This window comes from Copidosoma floridanum, unplaced genomic scaffold (assembly GCF_036245765.1).
Source record: "Copidosoma floridanum isolate Cflo_tuat_1 unplaced genomic scaffold, Cflo_Japanese_pri ptg000007l, whole genome shotgun sequence".
Classification (NCBI taxonomy): Eukaryota; Metazoa; Arthropoda; class Insecta; order Hymenoptera; family Encyrtidae; genus Copidosoma; species Copidosoma floridanum.
In genome coordinates this window covers 3,581,194-3,598,629 of record NW_028321884.1, presented here as the reverse complement: position 1 = coordinate 3,598,629, position 17,436 = coordinate 3,581,194, and the positions used below count along the sequence as shown (strand labels likewise).

At 49.9% G+C, this 17,436-nt stretch overlaps 1 protein-coding gene across 1 annotated transcript in view; it reads left to right on the top strand.

Annotated features, from left to right (window-relative positions):
- RhoGAP102A (Rho GTPase activating protein at 102A) overlaps positions 1-17,001 on the top strand; it is a 32,163-nt gene extending 15,162 nt beyond the window's left edge. Inside the window, exons 2-14 of the mRNA XM_089588852.1 lie at positions 189-499; positions 605-1,152; positions 1,231-2,510; positions 2,574-2,722; positions 6,269-6,425; positions 8,067-8,186; positions 10,565-10,746; positions 13,880-14,249; positions 14,891-15,084; positions 15,171-15,403; positions 15,474-15,982; positions 16,052-16,355; positions 16,441-17,001. Of these exons, the coding sequence (XP_089444978.1) occupies positions 189-499; positions 605-1,152; positions 1,231-2,510; positions 2,574-2,722; positions 6,269-6,425; positions 8,067-8,186; positions 10,565-10,746; positions 13,880-14,249; positions 14,891-15,084; positions 15,171-15,403; positions 15,474-15,982; positions 16,052-16,355; positions 16,441-16,825 (4,742 nt within the window). The 3' untranslated portion in view covers positions 16,826-17,001. The remainder of the gene's footprint in view (positions 1-188; positions 500-604; positions 1,153-1,230; positions 2,511-2,573; positions 2,723-6,268; positions 6,426-8,066; positions 8,187-10,564; positions 10,747-13,879; positions 14,250-14,890; positions 15,085-15,170; positions 15,404-15,473; positions 15,983-16,051; positions 16,356-16,440) is intronic.
- Positions 17,002-17,436: the final 435 nt, after the last annotated feature.

Sequence of the window (17,436 nt, the reverse complement as noted above, 5' to 3'; positions counted from 1 at the left end):
GGCTCCTTGGCGATGACCCGGTAGTTCTATCACGCGCGCGAATGACCATCCACGGTGGAAGGGAAGCCCGACAGCAGCACGTGCCTAACCGAGCGCCCCGCAACACCTGGAATGCCCATCGGCACCGCTGACCACCTCGACCAACTACAGCCACGTGGGGTGTCATTATCATTGTCAGCCCTGCCCAGGGAAAGCCTCGAAAGTGGTGCGCGTGGCGAGGCGGGGGCCCGACTGGGAGCCGGCCATGCCGGGCGACAACCGCAGCGGTCGGCGAAAGTCGCGCCGCGACAGCCTAGAGGCCGGAGGGGCCAACAACAACACCACCACGAGCAGCAGCGGTGCGACACCGTCGCGTTGCACACCGCCCGGATCGAGGGAGAGGCGCTCGAGCGTCAGGCGGGGCGTCGTTGCCGGCAAGCCCATCAAGGAGCGCTGGCTCTTGACGCGCAAGACATGGCGGGCCATGCAGGACTGCGGCCGCCGGCTCATCCCCGACAGCGTCATAACCCACCACCACCACCACCAACGCAACCACCAGCAACAAGCTGGAGCCAGTGGTACCACCACCACCACCACCACCACCAAAACAACTACAATCGGCAAGCCCGAGGACTGCATACCCAAGATCGAGCAGTACTTCCAGGAGGTGTGCTCGCGCGAGTCAAAGTTCCTCCTGTGGCGCAAGGCGTCCTACCCGGGCTCGTTGGGCTTTCGGGCGGCCCGTAGGGGCCGTAGGCACCCGAGCAACAAACCCGGGGGCAGTTGTAGGCTCCCCAATAACAAGCAGCTCGGTTGCAGCAGCAACTCGGCCGACGAGGCGGAGGACTCGAGGTTGAACCAGGTCGGGCCGCACGGTGGGCTCCCCTCGGCCGGTAAGCTCGATCTCGCCAGGGTCAAGAGGGAGTGGCTCCTCAGCTCCTCCTCTGCTGCCGGCGCTACCGCTACTGCCACCACCGCGGCAGCCACCGCGGCTGTAAGCGGCGCTGGTTGCGCCAGTCCGACGTCGTCGCCGGTACAGGAGCGACGCAGGCAGCCGCGCGAGGAGGCCGAGGCTAAGGCGCTCGCGGACATGCTCCAGAAGTACCTGAACATGCAATCGGAGCGCTCCTCGTCGTCGACGGCCGCTGGTGCCTTGACGACAATGACGACGATGCTGCAGCATCAGAGTAGTACGGTGAGCGCGAGCGCTACCTCGTCGACGATGGCCCGGAGTAGCGCGACGACCACGAGGTCGGTCTCGACGGATCACTCGATGGGTAGCGCGGGACTCGCCAAGGAGCCGACCACAGCCATTACGAGCAGCAGCGGCCTCGACTACCAGAAACTGATCGAGAAGCTCGAGCAGCACCTCAACCAAATAATGGCCGAAGGTAGGCGCGAGGCCGAGGCCAGGACCACCACCACCACCACCTCATCGTCCTACTCGTCCCACGCCAAGTCAAGGAGCACCACGACCAGCAGCGCGTGTAGCGTGCCCAAGATCACGATGCCCTACCAGAGCGACTTTGTCCACAAGTCGCTGCTCGAGACCCTCAGCCGGTACTACAGCAAGTCCCCGAATAGGGAGCACGTTATATCGGACATCCTCACGGACCGCAAGCTCCTGGAGAAGCTCTACTTCGACCTGAGGTGCACGAGGGGCTTCCGCGGGCCCCGGGCCACGGGTGCCTACACCTCGCCCTCGGCCAGGTGGTGGAACCAACAACAACCACCCACGAGGCTCTCCAAGCCACCCCAACAGGACGGGGATGGAGGAAGACCATCATCGACGAGGAGGGATCTGATGGGCTCGCCACCGCCGTTGATCGCAGTGCAGGGCCCAAGCACGGAGCGCGGCCCCATCGACTCGGGGACCCAAACCGAGCCAGTGGCCCGCGAGCTGCTCGACGCTCTGCTCCTCGAGAGGGAGGCCGCGGACCACCAGGCATCCTCTCCACCTCCAAACAGGGATCAGCCCCACAAAACGGGGAGGCGGCGCAGCAGCGTGGACAACGACGACGTGTCCCCGTCGGTGAGCGACACGATAAAACGGTACCTGCGTATGGCGCGGAAAAAATCGATGGACTCGGACAAGGCGGACCGGTTTAAGCGCGTCAACTACGACCGGAACCTCCGCAACATAAGGCCCAAGGGCGAGACCACGCGGCCGAGCGACCCCGACGACGCCGAGCCCAACACCAAGGCCTGCCAGACGGGGGACGCGTGGCCAGTTGGCTACCGGGAGATGGCCCACCACGAGCCGGGTGAGGTCCTGCTGTTGCAACTGTCGGACGCCGACACGACCTCGCCGGTCAGCAGGAACGCCAGCTCGAGGAGCAGCATGGACGCCTCGGGCCTCGGAAGCGAGGACGCGGCCCCACCCTCGACGCCCTCCAAGCACCAGTCCTTCCTGTCCCACCTCCTCCACGGCTCTTCCTCGTCCTCCTCCTCCCACGGTGCGACCCAGAAGCCCCACTCGGCGCCCGGGTCCCCGGCCATGGCCACCTGTAACAACACCAACAATAGCACCGGTAATACTGCTGGTGGGGCCTCGGCCGGTGTGATACCGTGTAACGCGGCGATGGTGATGACAGGTGGCGGCGGGGGCGGTGCCATGCAGAAGAGCAAGTCGTCGAGCAGCGTCGTGCACCACGGCAGCCGGCTCGTCGCGAAGAAGATCTGGAAGTCGCGGAGCAAGAGCTCGTCCAGGGCCATCAACCTCGTGTCGACGTGGACGCCACAGGTAAGCGGCCGCTTTTTCCCTCATTGTGTTTCGTCTCATCCAAACCCAAGCTTTTTGGTCTTTTTCTTTTTTTTTTTTTTTTTTTTTTTTTTTCACATCGAGAAACGCGTTTCCCGATTCGGGAACTTTTTTCCTTTCCTCCTTTTCGCTCGCCGCGCGCGGAATGCGAGACTCTCTCGATATTCTTGTTTGCGCCTATAAATAGACTCCCCCTCCCCCCCTGAAAGTAACAAGCTTCGATGTACGTAGAGCGCGGGGCCAAGACTCGTAAATATTATTACTTGGCCAAATTATTTGGCGCGCCACGCACACGCACACACCTATATGCCAAAACTGGCCCGGGCCGTCTGTATCGTTTTTTCAGCTGCATTATTCTTCGATCGGAAACATTGTTGGTGCGGTGCACACGGAGATGTGGGGCTGAAAATTCCACCAAAAGACAAACAAGCCCCGCTATGTATGCAAGTATACGGAGGAGATGGAGAGAAAGGCGCCAAGTGTAACTCTCTCCGCGAGAGGCTTCTCTTCCGAGTTCACGTGTTGTAAGACTCGCGCGCGTATGTGTACACCGCAGCTGTTTGTTTATCCCCCCCGCGGGTGGTTTATGTCTCGCGCTCGCGGAGCTTCGTTTCCCCCTCGAGTCGGTTTTTTAACGGCTCGTCGATTACACCGAGGAGCGCGCTTTTCTTCAACCACGAAACATTCGGAAGCGGTGCGTGTCACTCGAGAGCTTTCGATCGAGGATTTAAAAAAAAAGGGGGAGGTGGGGTGTAGCCCCTTTCTCGCATGGGTGTAAGATTGAGTAACTAGTTGTGGTCTGCTCGTCTGATCTTTGGCATTTGTTTCTTCTTCCCGGTGCTTTTTACGGGCCATCCCGCTTCTTTTTCGAGAGCACGGGGTTTATTTGTTCGGGAAACAACACGGGTTTCGAGAAACGGTCGGTTCGTGGCGGTGGGAAAAAGCCCCGAAGCAATCGGGAAGGGTTGGGGCTAGCTCCGAAAAGTAAAGTCTTTCGTTCCGAGGCCATTGTTGTCACTTGGGTTTTATAATCGCCGACTCGGTTCTGAGCACCGCAAAGTGCCGGGCGATTCGGGGAAGTAAAGTAAAAGGAGAGCCATGGCGCGCGGGGGGCTCTCTCTGACGCACTGTGCGCACGTCACGGTCTCGCTCGAGCTGCGAACAATTTAATGCCGCTCGTGGACCGGCAGATTGAATCTTTTTTTTTTTTTTTTTGTCACCACCTCTTGTCAATTGGCCGAGATCGGCTGTTAAATCGACGAACCAATGCATTCTGTTTTGTTTTGTTTTTTTTCTCACAAACCCTTGCGAGGGATTTGTTGGAAAGGTCGGCCTTGCGTTGGCCGATTTAGGGCCTCGGAATTTCTTTTTTGGCGCCAACGAAAATAGGCTTGTATAGGTACCTCCGCGACCATCGGCTGTGTAGACGATATTTGGGCGTGTGATCGAGACTGTATGGCGTGGAAGAGCTTATGTTATTTTCTCTCGCGTGCGCGTTCAGTTGGAATTGACTGTGACTAGTTTCTATTTTTTTTTTTTTTTTTTATAAATCATGAGACCCTGGCCTTGATTTGATAGAGAAGATCTCGTGGGTTTGCGACGAAATTTAAAAACGTCCCAGACGCCGGTGATTTCGTGAAAAAATCCCGTGTATCGACGCCTTGATGGAAAAAAGAAAATGTCACAGTTTATCGAATAATCTATTAGCTTCAAAGTCAGGGCATTTTCTTACCAAACAACAGGATAAGCATACATCAGCTATTTTACTTGATGACAAAATTAGAGAATTCTCGAGAACCATTGAAATACAAAAATCACCGGAAAGATCTTGCCGGTATTTGCGATGGAAAAAAAAAACTGGGCACTTATACCCTTTAGATGAAAAAAAAGATTAGCTGTAATCTCTTCCTTCGATTTTTCGCTCACTCAAGAGCAGATCGGTTCAGAAGCGAAGAAATCCGCTTTCCAGCCGACTACACATATTAAATTCGCATCGCACAAGAGCCCTTTTTTTCCTTCTTCTTTATCTATACCGCTGATGCTGACTTTCGCTGACGCTAAGCTCCTCCAACGACCCAATCGAAGGGATATCCGTATCTTTATCCGCCGATGGCTTTTAACGAACGTGGCTGTGCCAAAAAACTTTCTTTTTCTTTCTTCTAATCCATACCTTTGCACGATCAATCGAAATAAAAACGAAAACTCCCTAATGAGCAGATTTCGTCAACGAAGCGATCAAACTACGGATGTACTATCATCATCTTCGTAATCTAACGACGAATCGGCCAAAACTTATAATGACCTCTTGTGTAGAGTTTACACGCGCGTGAAACCAGCCGCGCATCAATTAGAGGCGGGAAACTTTGAAGTTAAAGTGAATGCGCGCGAAGGAGAGTATATTTTCCGGGAACCCCCGCTCGGGTGAAATGAATTTTCCGTCGAGCGTTAATTATTTACAACGAAGGGCTCAACCCGTGTCTACGTGTCTATACATATAAATATGCTGGGTGGATTTACTTTGTTGATACAATTTGTAATTAGTTGAACGGCTAAACTATACGGGAGATGAAAAAAAAAAAAAAAAAAAAAACCTCTCCCCGATGAAATTATTCATAACCCGGTGAGCTTTGGATTATAATGCTTGTTGTTACCCGAAGGCGGTAATTTTAATTGGCACCAGCACGTGTAGAGCTAAGCCTGTGCAACAATAAACACGACAGGGATGACATAATCCCAAAGCTGCTACCGATTTTCCCGTGTGTGTACATCTCTGCTGGCTAACCGAGGGCTGGAGTTGGAGGTACATACATGGCAGTTTCGCGTATGTTATAATAAAGCTTGCAAGGTTTTTGCGTACATGTTTTGATGGGAAAATTTATACATAAGGCGTTGACGCTAGGCGAGGAATGAATGAGATATCGAGAAGAAAATTACTCAAGATGATGCATTGAAATATCATCTGCGGTGGAGAACCACCTACGGGCGCGCGATTACTTGCAGGACGAGTTGTTCCTCTAAACCCATCGCCTCATTAATTCCAAACGTTTTCGCAATTCAATGCGATTCCAAGCAAATTGTGACCACGCGATTTCACAAGTTATTCCATAGGCTTCTTATTTCAACTCACAGCGGATCATCCCCCCATTAAAATATAAACTTATTATTGGTTGTAAGTATTGTCGCTCGTGTAACTGTCGCTTCAAGATAAATTTAAAAAAAAAAAATATTTCAATCATTCATTATTGTTCAATGAGATTTGATGTAACATCAACCCTCGGTTTTATGGCTCTCGTTTGGAGTCCTTTAGTGCAACATCTAAAATTTATACCATATTATAACTTTACTATAACATACCCACTTTATTATAAATGACAACTTTATAAGCACCATATGCCTCGCGTGAAAACACAAAGCTATTTATTGAAAGTTCCAATTTACCGCGCTCGTGTATACACTATGGGACACTGCGTGGGCTCGTGACCCACTAATCCTGTCGATCCCACTTAACACTCCCGAATCTCGTTTCAGGGCAAATGCACGTGGGCCGGCACGAACGGGAGGCGCGTCACTTTGCAGGACACGCCGCTGCGCTCGCTCTCGGAGGTCGAGCGGAAGGTCCTGTGTCGCGTGGCCGTGGCGAAGCTCCAGGCCCTCAACCTCGGCGTGCACATCAGGCCGCCCACCGGTAAGTCCTTTCAATTTTCTAATAATGTTCATATTTTCATTAGGCTTAGGAAATTAATTTTTTTTTTTTTTTTTTTTTTTTTTCACTGTCTCCTGTGTGAATCGGCACACGTGCAAGAATGTGAGGTCAGTGTGGAGGAACGATGAGTAACAACGTGGTTTTCGGCTCTTTTCGCTCCTTCCGAGACAGACCGAGTTGTCTAATCATATTTTTTCAATCGGCTATTTATCGCGCTCTTTGAAAAAGATTTTATTCTATACTCGAGGTTTTTTTAAATCCCATCTCCGTTTGACGGCGCAGCGTGGGGGGTGGAGAGACGAAATTTCGTTTATTACGCGTTTTATCGATCATTTGTGTCTATTTCCCCCTGATTTCTTGGATTTTCTTTTTTTCTCTTTTTACTTCCAAAAAAATAAAAATATGATTTGGGTCGAGCAAAGTACGGTAATCGAGGAGTCGCTTTACACGCGGTACAAACGTATTTTTTTTTTTTTATTTTAAATTTATTTAAAATTATTTTAAATCATCGAGATGATGAATAGCGATGATCTAAAAAGCAAAAGAGAAGGTGGATGAACTCGAAGAAAACAACATTTTTTTCTCCCTCCGCGCGACAGCTCGTTAATATTGCGTGTTTACACTTACCAGCGCCTCGTAACGATACGGGCTAAAACAGAAGCGGTGGCCCGTCAATCTGCCCAAGTGCGCCTCGAATGATTGACGTGTTTGCGCGTGTACAAATAACGAGACAACCAATGCATGAACGAAACTTGCGTTCCATCACCAACTGCGTACGTGTACGAAGAATCGATTGTTTTTTCCACCCGCGCAAAATAAAAAAAAAAAAAGGGCGCAACGTGTACAATTTTGTTGTTAGACATGATGCGCGCGTGTTTAATGAGCGCCGATTATCATTGATTTTATAAATACGGACTCGCGTGCGTGTATTAATACGCGTTCGAGCCGAGCCCCGAGCTAAAAATACACCCCCCGCGTACACGCTCAAAAAGCTCGTTCTCGAGAATCGCGGGAGGAAAAAATGGATTTTTTTTTTTTCTTTCTTTCTTTGCCTCCTCCCGGTCTCTGTACATCGTGTATTTACACACACGTGGTGTGAGTTGTCTCGGGAGGAGGGGCGTACGGCTCTTGGGCGCGTTTTATTTTCGAAGCTTAATGATCGAGGGAACGAGGAAAGGGTGGACCCGAAAATTCGGAGCCGAGAAGACACGCGTATACGGAGCGTATGTGGGTCAAGTTTTGCATTTACGTAGGCAACGACCCCCCCTATCTCTCGCGCGAGTTGTGCACTTTTTCGCGTCCCTCGCTGGCTTTTTCGCGATAAATACTCGCGCGTCTTTGATCTTTTCCTTCTTTTTTTTTTTTTTGTTTTGTTTTGTTTTCCTTCGTTGAAAAACACCGAGGACCGCGGATACGCGATTTGGACATAAGTAGCACAAGTACGAGGAAAAATAGGTTTACGAGTCTCTCGCGTTGGGACCTAGTAGAGAACACTTGCGCAGATTTACGGCGTCTTCTCTTAATTTACGAACGACCGTTTGGGGTTTTTTTACGCCCGCAAGATATAACGTGTATATGTATACATGTGACATAATTTTTTTTTTTTTTTTTCGTGTTTTTCAGAATCCCTGAGCGGCGGTTCGGTCACAGCAAAGCCGAAGAGGCGAGCCTATCTGCTCAAAAGGAAGGCGCTGACGACAGGCTTCTTCACGGACAGCAAATCCAAGGAGGACAAGGAGAAAGGTTTGTTGTCAAAGAACTACTGTACATATACTCTCATCGTCTTTTTAGATCTGTTATACAACACCGTTTGACAAATCACTATGATAGGTGTAAAAATTATTGCGAGAAAATCTAAATACGCATGGAAAAAAAAAAAAAAAAAAGAAAAAAAAATGAGGAGAAAGTGAAGGTAGTGGGCATACAAGTGACCTCGACCCAAGTGGGGAGACCGGGCCAAAAGTGCTCGAAACGAGAAATTAAACACAGAGCGGCCGACCGCAAAGCTGCTGTTGTGTCTGACGGAATTTGGTCTGTTACTACTTACGTGACTCAACTCAGCAGGTGAACAGCGTGAGAAAAACGACGGCCATTCGTTTAACCATCCTCCACCCTGTTTTTTTTTTTTTTTTTTTTTTTTTTTTTAATAAAAATAAAATTGCTCCTTTGAGTATATAATATATTATGTCGTATAAACAAATTCGATAACAACTTGGGAGATCAGTCGCTTTTTTACGCAAATACAAAAAGCTTTGAAACACTACACTAAAAAGAATATGCACATAAAAATATTATTTACAAAGTATACATTCGTGTAAAACATAAAATCAAACCAGTCCACTATAGCGAAGCCAGTCACACACGCACACACGCACGACGGGTTACTCAGCGCTCGACTAACCAATTGGTGGGAATTTCGCAAGTTAATTATTTCAAAGTGTACCCGGAGTGTCTACATGTACGTGCAGTCTCGAATGGCCAAATTGGCCCGCAAAAACGACGGGCACGGCTTAGCGAGCGAGCTACTCGGGCGCGCTAATTGGAGCTTGCAGGCGCGTTTCGAGGGCGGACCCTTTTTTCCCTCCTCTCGTTCATTTTCATCGCATTTTTCCAATGAATACATTTATCTAAACTCCCTCGGAAGATCGGGCTATCGCGAACAATCGAGTCTCACACAAATAGAGCACATAAGCTGAACGTGCAATCTTCTCTCGTGGGGGTAAACAAAAGTTACAAAACTACTATTTCGCGAGGTTCTCCAACCAAGAGATTTTCCCGTAGGAAGTAAGTAAGCACTCCCATTAAAGATGATGTTTGAAATCTATTACCGCACCCCTTCGGCCTCTTGCTCCGCGCTCCAGCCCCAATATTCGTGCAGCTTTAATAGCCACCCTCGATGCAGGTACGTCGGGCTTACAACAGTCGCTGCTAAAACGCGTGCAAATTGAAATCCCCCGCGCTACGTATAATTACGCTCTGGTACATTGCAGCTATTTGTAATGGGCGACACTCTCTCTCTCTCTGCGATAGCGAAGGCTATGCATGCAAGCTCACGGAGTAATACAATTACAGCGTCGGATACGGCTGGGCCAACCCCTCGTTATCCCTGTCCCACTGCTATATGTGTACTGTGTATGCCCGCCTAAACTCCCTATCTCGCGCTATATTGAATTTCGCGCGCCAACCCGTACACGAATACATGAGCGCGCGAGTATGTAAACGCACGTCCGGCGTGCTTTGGAACTTGATTAGCGAGACGTGGCCTTTTGATTTTGGCAGTGGATCGCGTGAATTATCGGGGTTTACCCGAGTGCGGGCGTCGTTTTGCGGTAACGCGGAAATGTACCTTATCCAAGGGGTTCCCTAGCGTGGAAAACATCGGTTTTTATCTATATACACCTCCTTGTGTGTGTTTGCCGATACGCTGATATTTGGGCCGCGTACCCGCACAGCCGCGTGTTTTTTCAAAGAGCCAGGGCGGTTTTCAGCGCTCAATTTTTCATCCACTCCGTGCTCTCTCAATGTCATGACAGTTGATGCGGGAGGAGGCGATGGTATTTTCGGATCTCCGATGGAAAAAGCTGCCCGTTCTATTTTCGGGACTCCCCCCACCCCCGCACATCCATCTTATTCAACTCGCGTGTATGTATATGTACGCGTATATCCCACGCACTTTGCTTTCGTGGTTATTGCGTTTTTGGTGAAAAACCACGAGGGTTGCGACACGGGGTTTAATAACACCGCGGAGGGTGAAATGAGCTGGTTTTGGTCTTGACTCTAGTGGGGACCGAGTGCGGTGGGATATTAAAGCTGTACGCCTTGTTTTAATGTTAAAAGGACACGTTTTTACCGAGTTGCGCGACAAAAGTCGGTGATTCCCCCCACACACGTGTCTGAATTTGCTTTTGGAATCTCGGCTTTTAGAGAGATATTCGCGCGTCACCGCGTAAACCTCGAGGTAAATTGAAATTTTTCCTCACATCACGAACCATCACCCCCTGCAAACGCTACAAAACTCATTAAAATTCCGTCGCGCGTGGCAATAATTTTACGTGGAAGATGATTCGTCACCTGAAATTTTAAAAGGGGAAGAGTAATAATGAATAATGTTTTGTCCTCAGAATCGAGCGGTGGCCTCGTCTTTGGCATTTCACTGTCGCAGTGCCTGGAGAACGACAGGCTGGCCAGGATAGCCGCGGGCGAGATTGTCGACGTGGGCTGCCTGAGCCGGAACAGCAGGCACGGGAGCAGGACGAGCTTCACGAGCCTCATCGAGACCACCACAGCCTCGAAAACGGATGAGGTAAGCTATGCGTGACATTTTAGTTATTTCCGGGGGAGGGGGAATACACCCAGCCTTGCACTTGCGTTGTTAAGGAAGTATTTCCCCCGAATTTTTTTTTTTTTTTTTTTCGTAAGTGGATCGAGTAAAATTGATAATTTGCTCGTTCGTGTGCGCGAAAAAAAAAAAAAGAGCTCCGATAGAGAGGGATCTCTCGCGTCTCTGGCGTCCCGCTAAAAGTAGCTTCGCTTCTCGGAAACCGCGAGCCCAATATTTCGGGAACACCCGGTCTAAAAAACGCCGATAAACGCCCTCCCCCGAACGCAACAACAAACTCTCGAAAAGACACGCGCGCGCGCGCGCGTTCCTGCGGGCACTAAAAAGTCTATTTAAAAAACCACCCGTACTCTATAGCTTCGCGAAGGAAAAAAAAAAAGAAAAAAAAAAAGTTGGAGAAGCCGAGAGACACGTGCCGCCTTAGACTCGCCGTACGTTACCTACGGGCGCAAAAGGAACAGCTCGAGGGTCCTGGTTCGTCACGCGTTGGCTAAACGTCACGGGCGACGACGACGCGCCGAGTGTCATCGGTGACGACACGCGCACTCACCCCGTGTCTTCTTCTTCTTTTGTGCGCTATGCAGCCACCCCGACCGGGATACATATAATCCTGGGTGGGACTCGGGTGTGGGTTTTATAGATCGATCATGATGCGTCGCGTACTTCTTCGCTCGTTGAACGATGTTTATATATTCATCCCCCTCCCCATAGGCCATCTTTTCTTTACTTACTCGATTGTACAAGACTCGATCAGCCAAGTGCAGGAACTCCCAAGCGACGATGCGCAATGGTTGTCCCCAAATAATTATCTTTTGTTTCCCGAGCTTGCAAGCTCTACGTTTTGCACCGCGAAATTTTATTTACATGATAGGGGTGTGCATTTTTTGTAAACTGTACGTTAGCTCGATAGGATTCCCTCGAGAGAGGAGAGATAATTTACTTTTTCGGTGAGAGTTCACGCTTGTATTCATCAATTGCGTTATTTTATTAATTTTTTTTTTCCTCCGTAATTGATGTACAACTCCAAGTTTGCCGATCTATGTACCTTCGTCTATAACTCAAAAAAAAATCGTATCAAACGCCAATATGCAGCCAAGAAATTGCAAAGGATTATTCCAATAAAAGGCGGATCTGTTTCTTAGCGTCTTTTCTCTTCTTTTTGTCCCCCTTCCACTTGTTTGCTCAACTTTTCTACTATCGGCAGGTTGGGAACTTCTTCCTCGCATACCCTTTAAAAAAACGACAGCATCTCATAATTTCTTCGTACCATTTATCTCGTAAGCAAGAAAAAAAAGAACCCCCAAGAAATATCGCTCGTTAGCGAAACAAAAACAAGGACTCTAAAAAAAAAAAAAAAAATGATAACATCCGTGGAAAAATTTTCCGTGTAACGAACTGTATAAGCTCGTAACAGTAGTGCTTGATTTATAAACTTTCCGTAACGAGAGCCACTCCCGTGAATAGAAAGCCAAATCCAGATTACAGTAAAGCATCAAGTGTCCCAAAAACGCGTGGGTAGGGTGTATATTCTCGAGGAGCTCGGAATTCCCGTCCATTTCAATTACACGCACCAGGCAAACAGCGAGTCTTGCAACTCGAATCATTTGAAAATCTGTGTATATACAGCGCGTACAATTGAATTGTTATTGCTGCCCCCACCCCCAGCCGGCGCGTGGCTCAGGGTCCGAAGAAGAAGAAGCGCTCGAAATAATAACATTCCGCTGCGTCCGCCGCTCGGAAAATAAGACAGACGGACGGCGTTGAAAATAATGGAAAGTTTCCCCACCACTCCCTATCTCCGTTTGCCGGCGTACAAGGGAGATTTTCGTGCTCTGATAAGTAAGAGAAAGAAAAACAAGAGTGACTTGGTTAGGATATCCGGAGAATCGGCAGACAGGTTCACCGAACGGGTAATCCGACGGATTCTCGGTGGTAGATGCGCTTGTATAGATTTCACCTTTTTTTTCGAAGCAAAGTCGATCTTGGCCCGCTTGATTGCAGCGTCGTTTCCTCTTTGCTTGACCCTCCGTCCATCTCTTTCTTTTATTTTTATTATCATTTTTTTTTTTTTTTTTTTTTTTTTTTTTCGGTCAACGTCCGACGGAATTGATTTTTATCGATGACAGTGGCGTAAAGCAACTCGTCTGCCGATGCCTATTGGGTCATTTACGTAATTTAATTGAGGACACGTCGCGGTATAACGTGAAATTGCTTTGTAGGAAAAAGAATGGCTTCTCCTGACTTTGCGCGTAATAAAAATCACGAATATGGCCCTTGCGGTGCCGTTTTTTCCGAATCGGCAAAAAAAAAAAAAAAAAAAAAAAAAAAAAAAAAAAAAAAAAAAAAAAAAAAACAGCCATCCCTCAAAATACCTATTTCCTACGATTCTTCCAGCTGTTACACGCTCATTTACGTCCTCGAAATTCTCGATGTACACACGCACGCCGAGCGCCCGGTGCAGTTGTGGTCGGATCCTCCCCCTAAAAAGACCGCCACAACCAGCGGCAGCTCGGTCACACCTGCGACACTTCTCCCTTGTCCCCCTCCAACTACGTCACGCGAGCCAAGCCGAAATGACGTCACGAGGTTGGCTCGTCGGGCCTATAGCCGTGATACGCCGAGGGGCGCGAGAATAGACGCCGGGGTCGGGTGGTGGGTTTGTATATGTGGCGCGCGGTGCAAGTGTACCTATGCACATATACATACATATAATAAGAGACGGCGGCGGTGGACGGAGCCGCTAATTTCGGACCCGCGGATTAATTGAGATCGCGCAATTTTCGCAATGGTCTTTATATTTAACGCCCGTGCCTCTCGCGGGCTGCCGGAAGGCGACGCCAGGGGGGGAGGATCACTGCATACCTCGTATCGATGCCCTTCAAGGGGGTTGGATTTATTTTTTTTTTTTTTTTTGCAATGGGACCGTTGTAATTTTTTAAGGTCTTTTAGACGTATGTTGTATCGAGTTTTAATTTAAATTGATCGCAGGGACAATTACCCCTCGTTCGACTGCATCTCGATCACACGTATACCATGTTTCAACACCATCGCGGTACATTGACCTTGATTGGAAAATGTTTTTTTTTTTCCTCTATAGGGTGGCTCCTGCGAGTCATTGTCGTCGAAGGCGGGCAGTGGAGCCCTGACGAGCAGCGACTCCGGGGTACTGGGCGAACTGAGCGACAGCCTGAGTCCACCGGCCGAGTTCGACGCGGTGCCGATCGTGGTGAAGCAGTGCATCCGACACCTCGAGAACACGGGGCTGAGGACCCTCGGGATATTTCGGGTCTCGCCGTCGAAGAAGCGCGTCAGGCAGCTCAGGGAGGACTGGGACTGCGGGAGAGAGACCAAAATCGGACCCGACCAGTGTCCCCACGACGTCGCCGCCCTGCTCAAAGAGTACTTTCGGGACCTGCCGGATCCCCTGCTCTGCAGGGACCTCTACCAAGCTTTCGTGCACACGCAAAGTGAGTATAATATTCATCTATAGTACTCACATGGATTTTTTTTTTTTTTTTTTTGCTCAAATATTGTGGAGCCTAAATCTCAGTGTAATCCCGAGAGCAGAAAATACGTCGTCCTTACTCTCCTTGTAAATGAAATTGGAGGAATAATAATACACGTTGCTTCGCGAAAAAAAAAAAAGGAGAAAAAAAAATTAATAGTCGTATTCCACGGCCCATAGGTATAGCTCATATTCTCGTGGGAGTCAAAACAAGAAATCACGTCACGCGTGGTATTGAATTTTTTTTTTTTTTTTTTTCCTTCTTCTACTCTACGGTCCACGGCCACCGCACGCGTTTTCACGTGTATCATTTGTACAAACACCGTATATTTATTTATACACCCAAGCTCGGAGAGAATCTGACATGTTAATCCCGCGGGGATTTGCTTTGGAGGCCGAAACCGAACGAAACACGCGATAGCCCGTGTCGCGAGTTAGACGAGGCTTTACGGGCTGAAGCGCGCACGTACGCCGGCTTTAGATCCCTGACTCTCGCAGTAATGTTTTTCATTCCCAGTGATTCCCGCAAAAAATCGCAACCCTACCAGAAAAAAAAAAAAAAAAAAAAAAAAAAAAAAAAAAAAACACCAACATGCTTCGCAGAAATCCGCAACAGACGGCTACAGCAGGAGGCCCTGCAGCACCTGATCCAGCTACTGCCGACGCCGAACCGTGAAACCCTCTACGCCCTGCTAAATTTTCTGAGCGAGGTGGCGGCCAACAGCGAGGACCGCAAACCCGAGGATGGCGGCGAGTGGCTCAGCGGCAACAAAATGGACACGACGAACCTCGCCACTGTGAGTCCCACCAAAAAATACTATTTTTTTTTATACCCCCAACATCTTCACCCACTCACTGTCCCATCTGTCTGCTGTCCAAAAAGGTATTCGCACCAAACATCCTCCACTGCGTGAAACCAGGCCAAACGCGCTCCGAACTCTCGGCGGAGAGAGCCGAGGAGCGAATAGACGTGATAAACGTCGTCCGAGCCCTGCTGGAGCACGTGAACGAGCTCTTCATCCTCCCGGCCGCTCTCCTGGACGAGCTCTACCTCCACATGATGGACAGCCACCCTGCCGAGCTCGACGTCGCCCTATCGCGACGGGTAGTCGAAGAGTAAGTTGTACGAACGACAGGTGTACATAAATATATAGGCATACGAGACTCCATGGAGCGGTTGTTGCAGGGTAGCGAACGTCGACGACGTCGAGCTGTGCTGCAGCGAGACGGAGAACTACTCGGTCGACGAGAACGTGTCGCCCACCTCGCCCGTGACCCCCACGGCCGGTGGCAATGCAACGGCACCCGGCACTCGGAAGCTGTACTCGAGGGAGGAGTGCCTCCACCAGTCGGCCGGCGTAGGGGGTGACATTGGCCCGAAGCCCCGGAGGCCCAAGAGGCCAACCACGAGGCGAAAGGACGAGTCCTCGACGACGACGCGCAGCAACAGCATCGACAGCGGCTCCAGCGAGGACCCGCCCGTTGACCCCAGGTACAAGGCTGCCAACAACTCGCCGATGGTGATAACGGCCAGTCTGACGATACCCATGTCGGGGGCGTTCACGTTGAACCTCGACGACCCGGACATACCGTTCATCGAGGACTCGGCCGGCCAGCAGCAAAACAGACAGCCAGCCCAGCAGCCCAACGCCCCGCCCCGCAGACAAAGGCAGCGATCGGTCTCCGGGAGCGAAGGTAAGGCTTAAAAATATCGACAACAATGTACATCGGTAAAACAACCCATGCCGATCTGTTGGGCACCAGGTGGTGGTGGTGGTGGTGGGAGGCACGGTAGCGACAGCGCGGTCGGCTCGTCGGCCACGTTGTCGGGGGATCAGGCACCGAGCTCGCCGGCCTCGTGGGCCTCCTCGCCGCCCGCGAGCCCCGACAGCGCGGTCACCGCCGTGTCCTACATACCGGACCAGCCCCAGCTCCAGAGGGTCTCGTTCACGACCTCCAGCGAGATAACCCGGCAGATCGCGAGATCGGCCAGCCAGCAGGACGCTACCAAACCCGCGACCCCGGCTCACACGCCCAGTATCACCAGCATCGGTGGCGCCGTCATGAGGTGAGTGCCGGTCAGAGGGGGTGAGTTGGTTGATGGGGGAGACTGACCGATCGTGTGATTGTCAAAAAAAAAAAAAAAAAAACAGGTCAAAGACCGCGGATATCGAAAGGATGATACAGATCAGCCGGGCGGAGCAGCAGTCGGGCGTCGGTGGTAAGCAGTCGGTGCAGGGGAGCACGGGCCTCCAGCAGGACAGTAAAAAGTACACGAAGCGCCGGTACACGGACTCGAGGCATCAGACGCGCCACATACCCGACGCCGAGAGTTTAGCCGGCAACGTGCCGTCGGCCACGAGTTTGGCGTCGAGGCTGACTTCGGTGCTGCATCACGGTAACAATAATAGTTCCTCGTCAGCGTCATCGGGGACTGGTGGTGGGGGTGTCTCGGTGGCGGGGACCACTCAGCAGCCGGTGTGGAAGAGGAGGGAACTGATATCGAGTGCGCCCAAGGAGCGAGGCAGGTTTTTCTAGAGGAGGAGACTCTGTTTTACCCGCACGTGTGTATTTCTAGGGGATCCGGGTCGTGTATAGGCGAACATTGCTTTCGATACACACGCGTCACTCAAAAACGTCTTCCAAATACTATATGTGTATGTGTGCCTTACTCGGGCGTGATACTCGCACGTGGTACTTGCGTGGTTTCTTTTTTTTTCTTTTTTTTTTTTTTTTTTTTCATCATCGTTGTATTTTATTTTTGTTTATATGGGGGGTTGTTTTTTTTTTTTTTTTTTCCTCTTCATTTTCTTCGTTGGCCGGGAAAGAAACGAGGATGGGAATATGATTGCTACGAAAAAAAATCAGGGACACAGCTTCATTGTAAATATAGTCCTACTCTGTGTACAGTGATTTTTAAAGAAACAAGAGGTATTTATTTCAATTTTATTATTGTCGTTATGATTATGATTATCGTATACCTGATTGTTATATTTCTATTTTTGAATATTTTAATATTGCAAATTTTATCTCGCAAAGTTCGATTGTGCTCGAAGCTAAAAAAACAAATGGGAAATCGAGCGAACAAATAAGTCAAGTGTATATTTTTTAAGAGAAAGATACGATGCTCAAAGTGTCATGCAAACGGA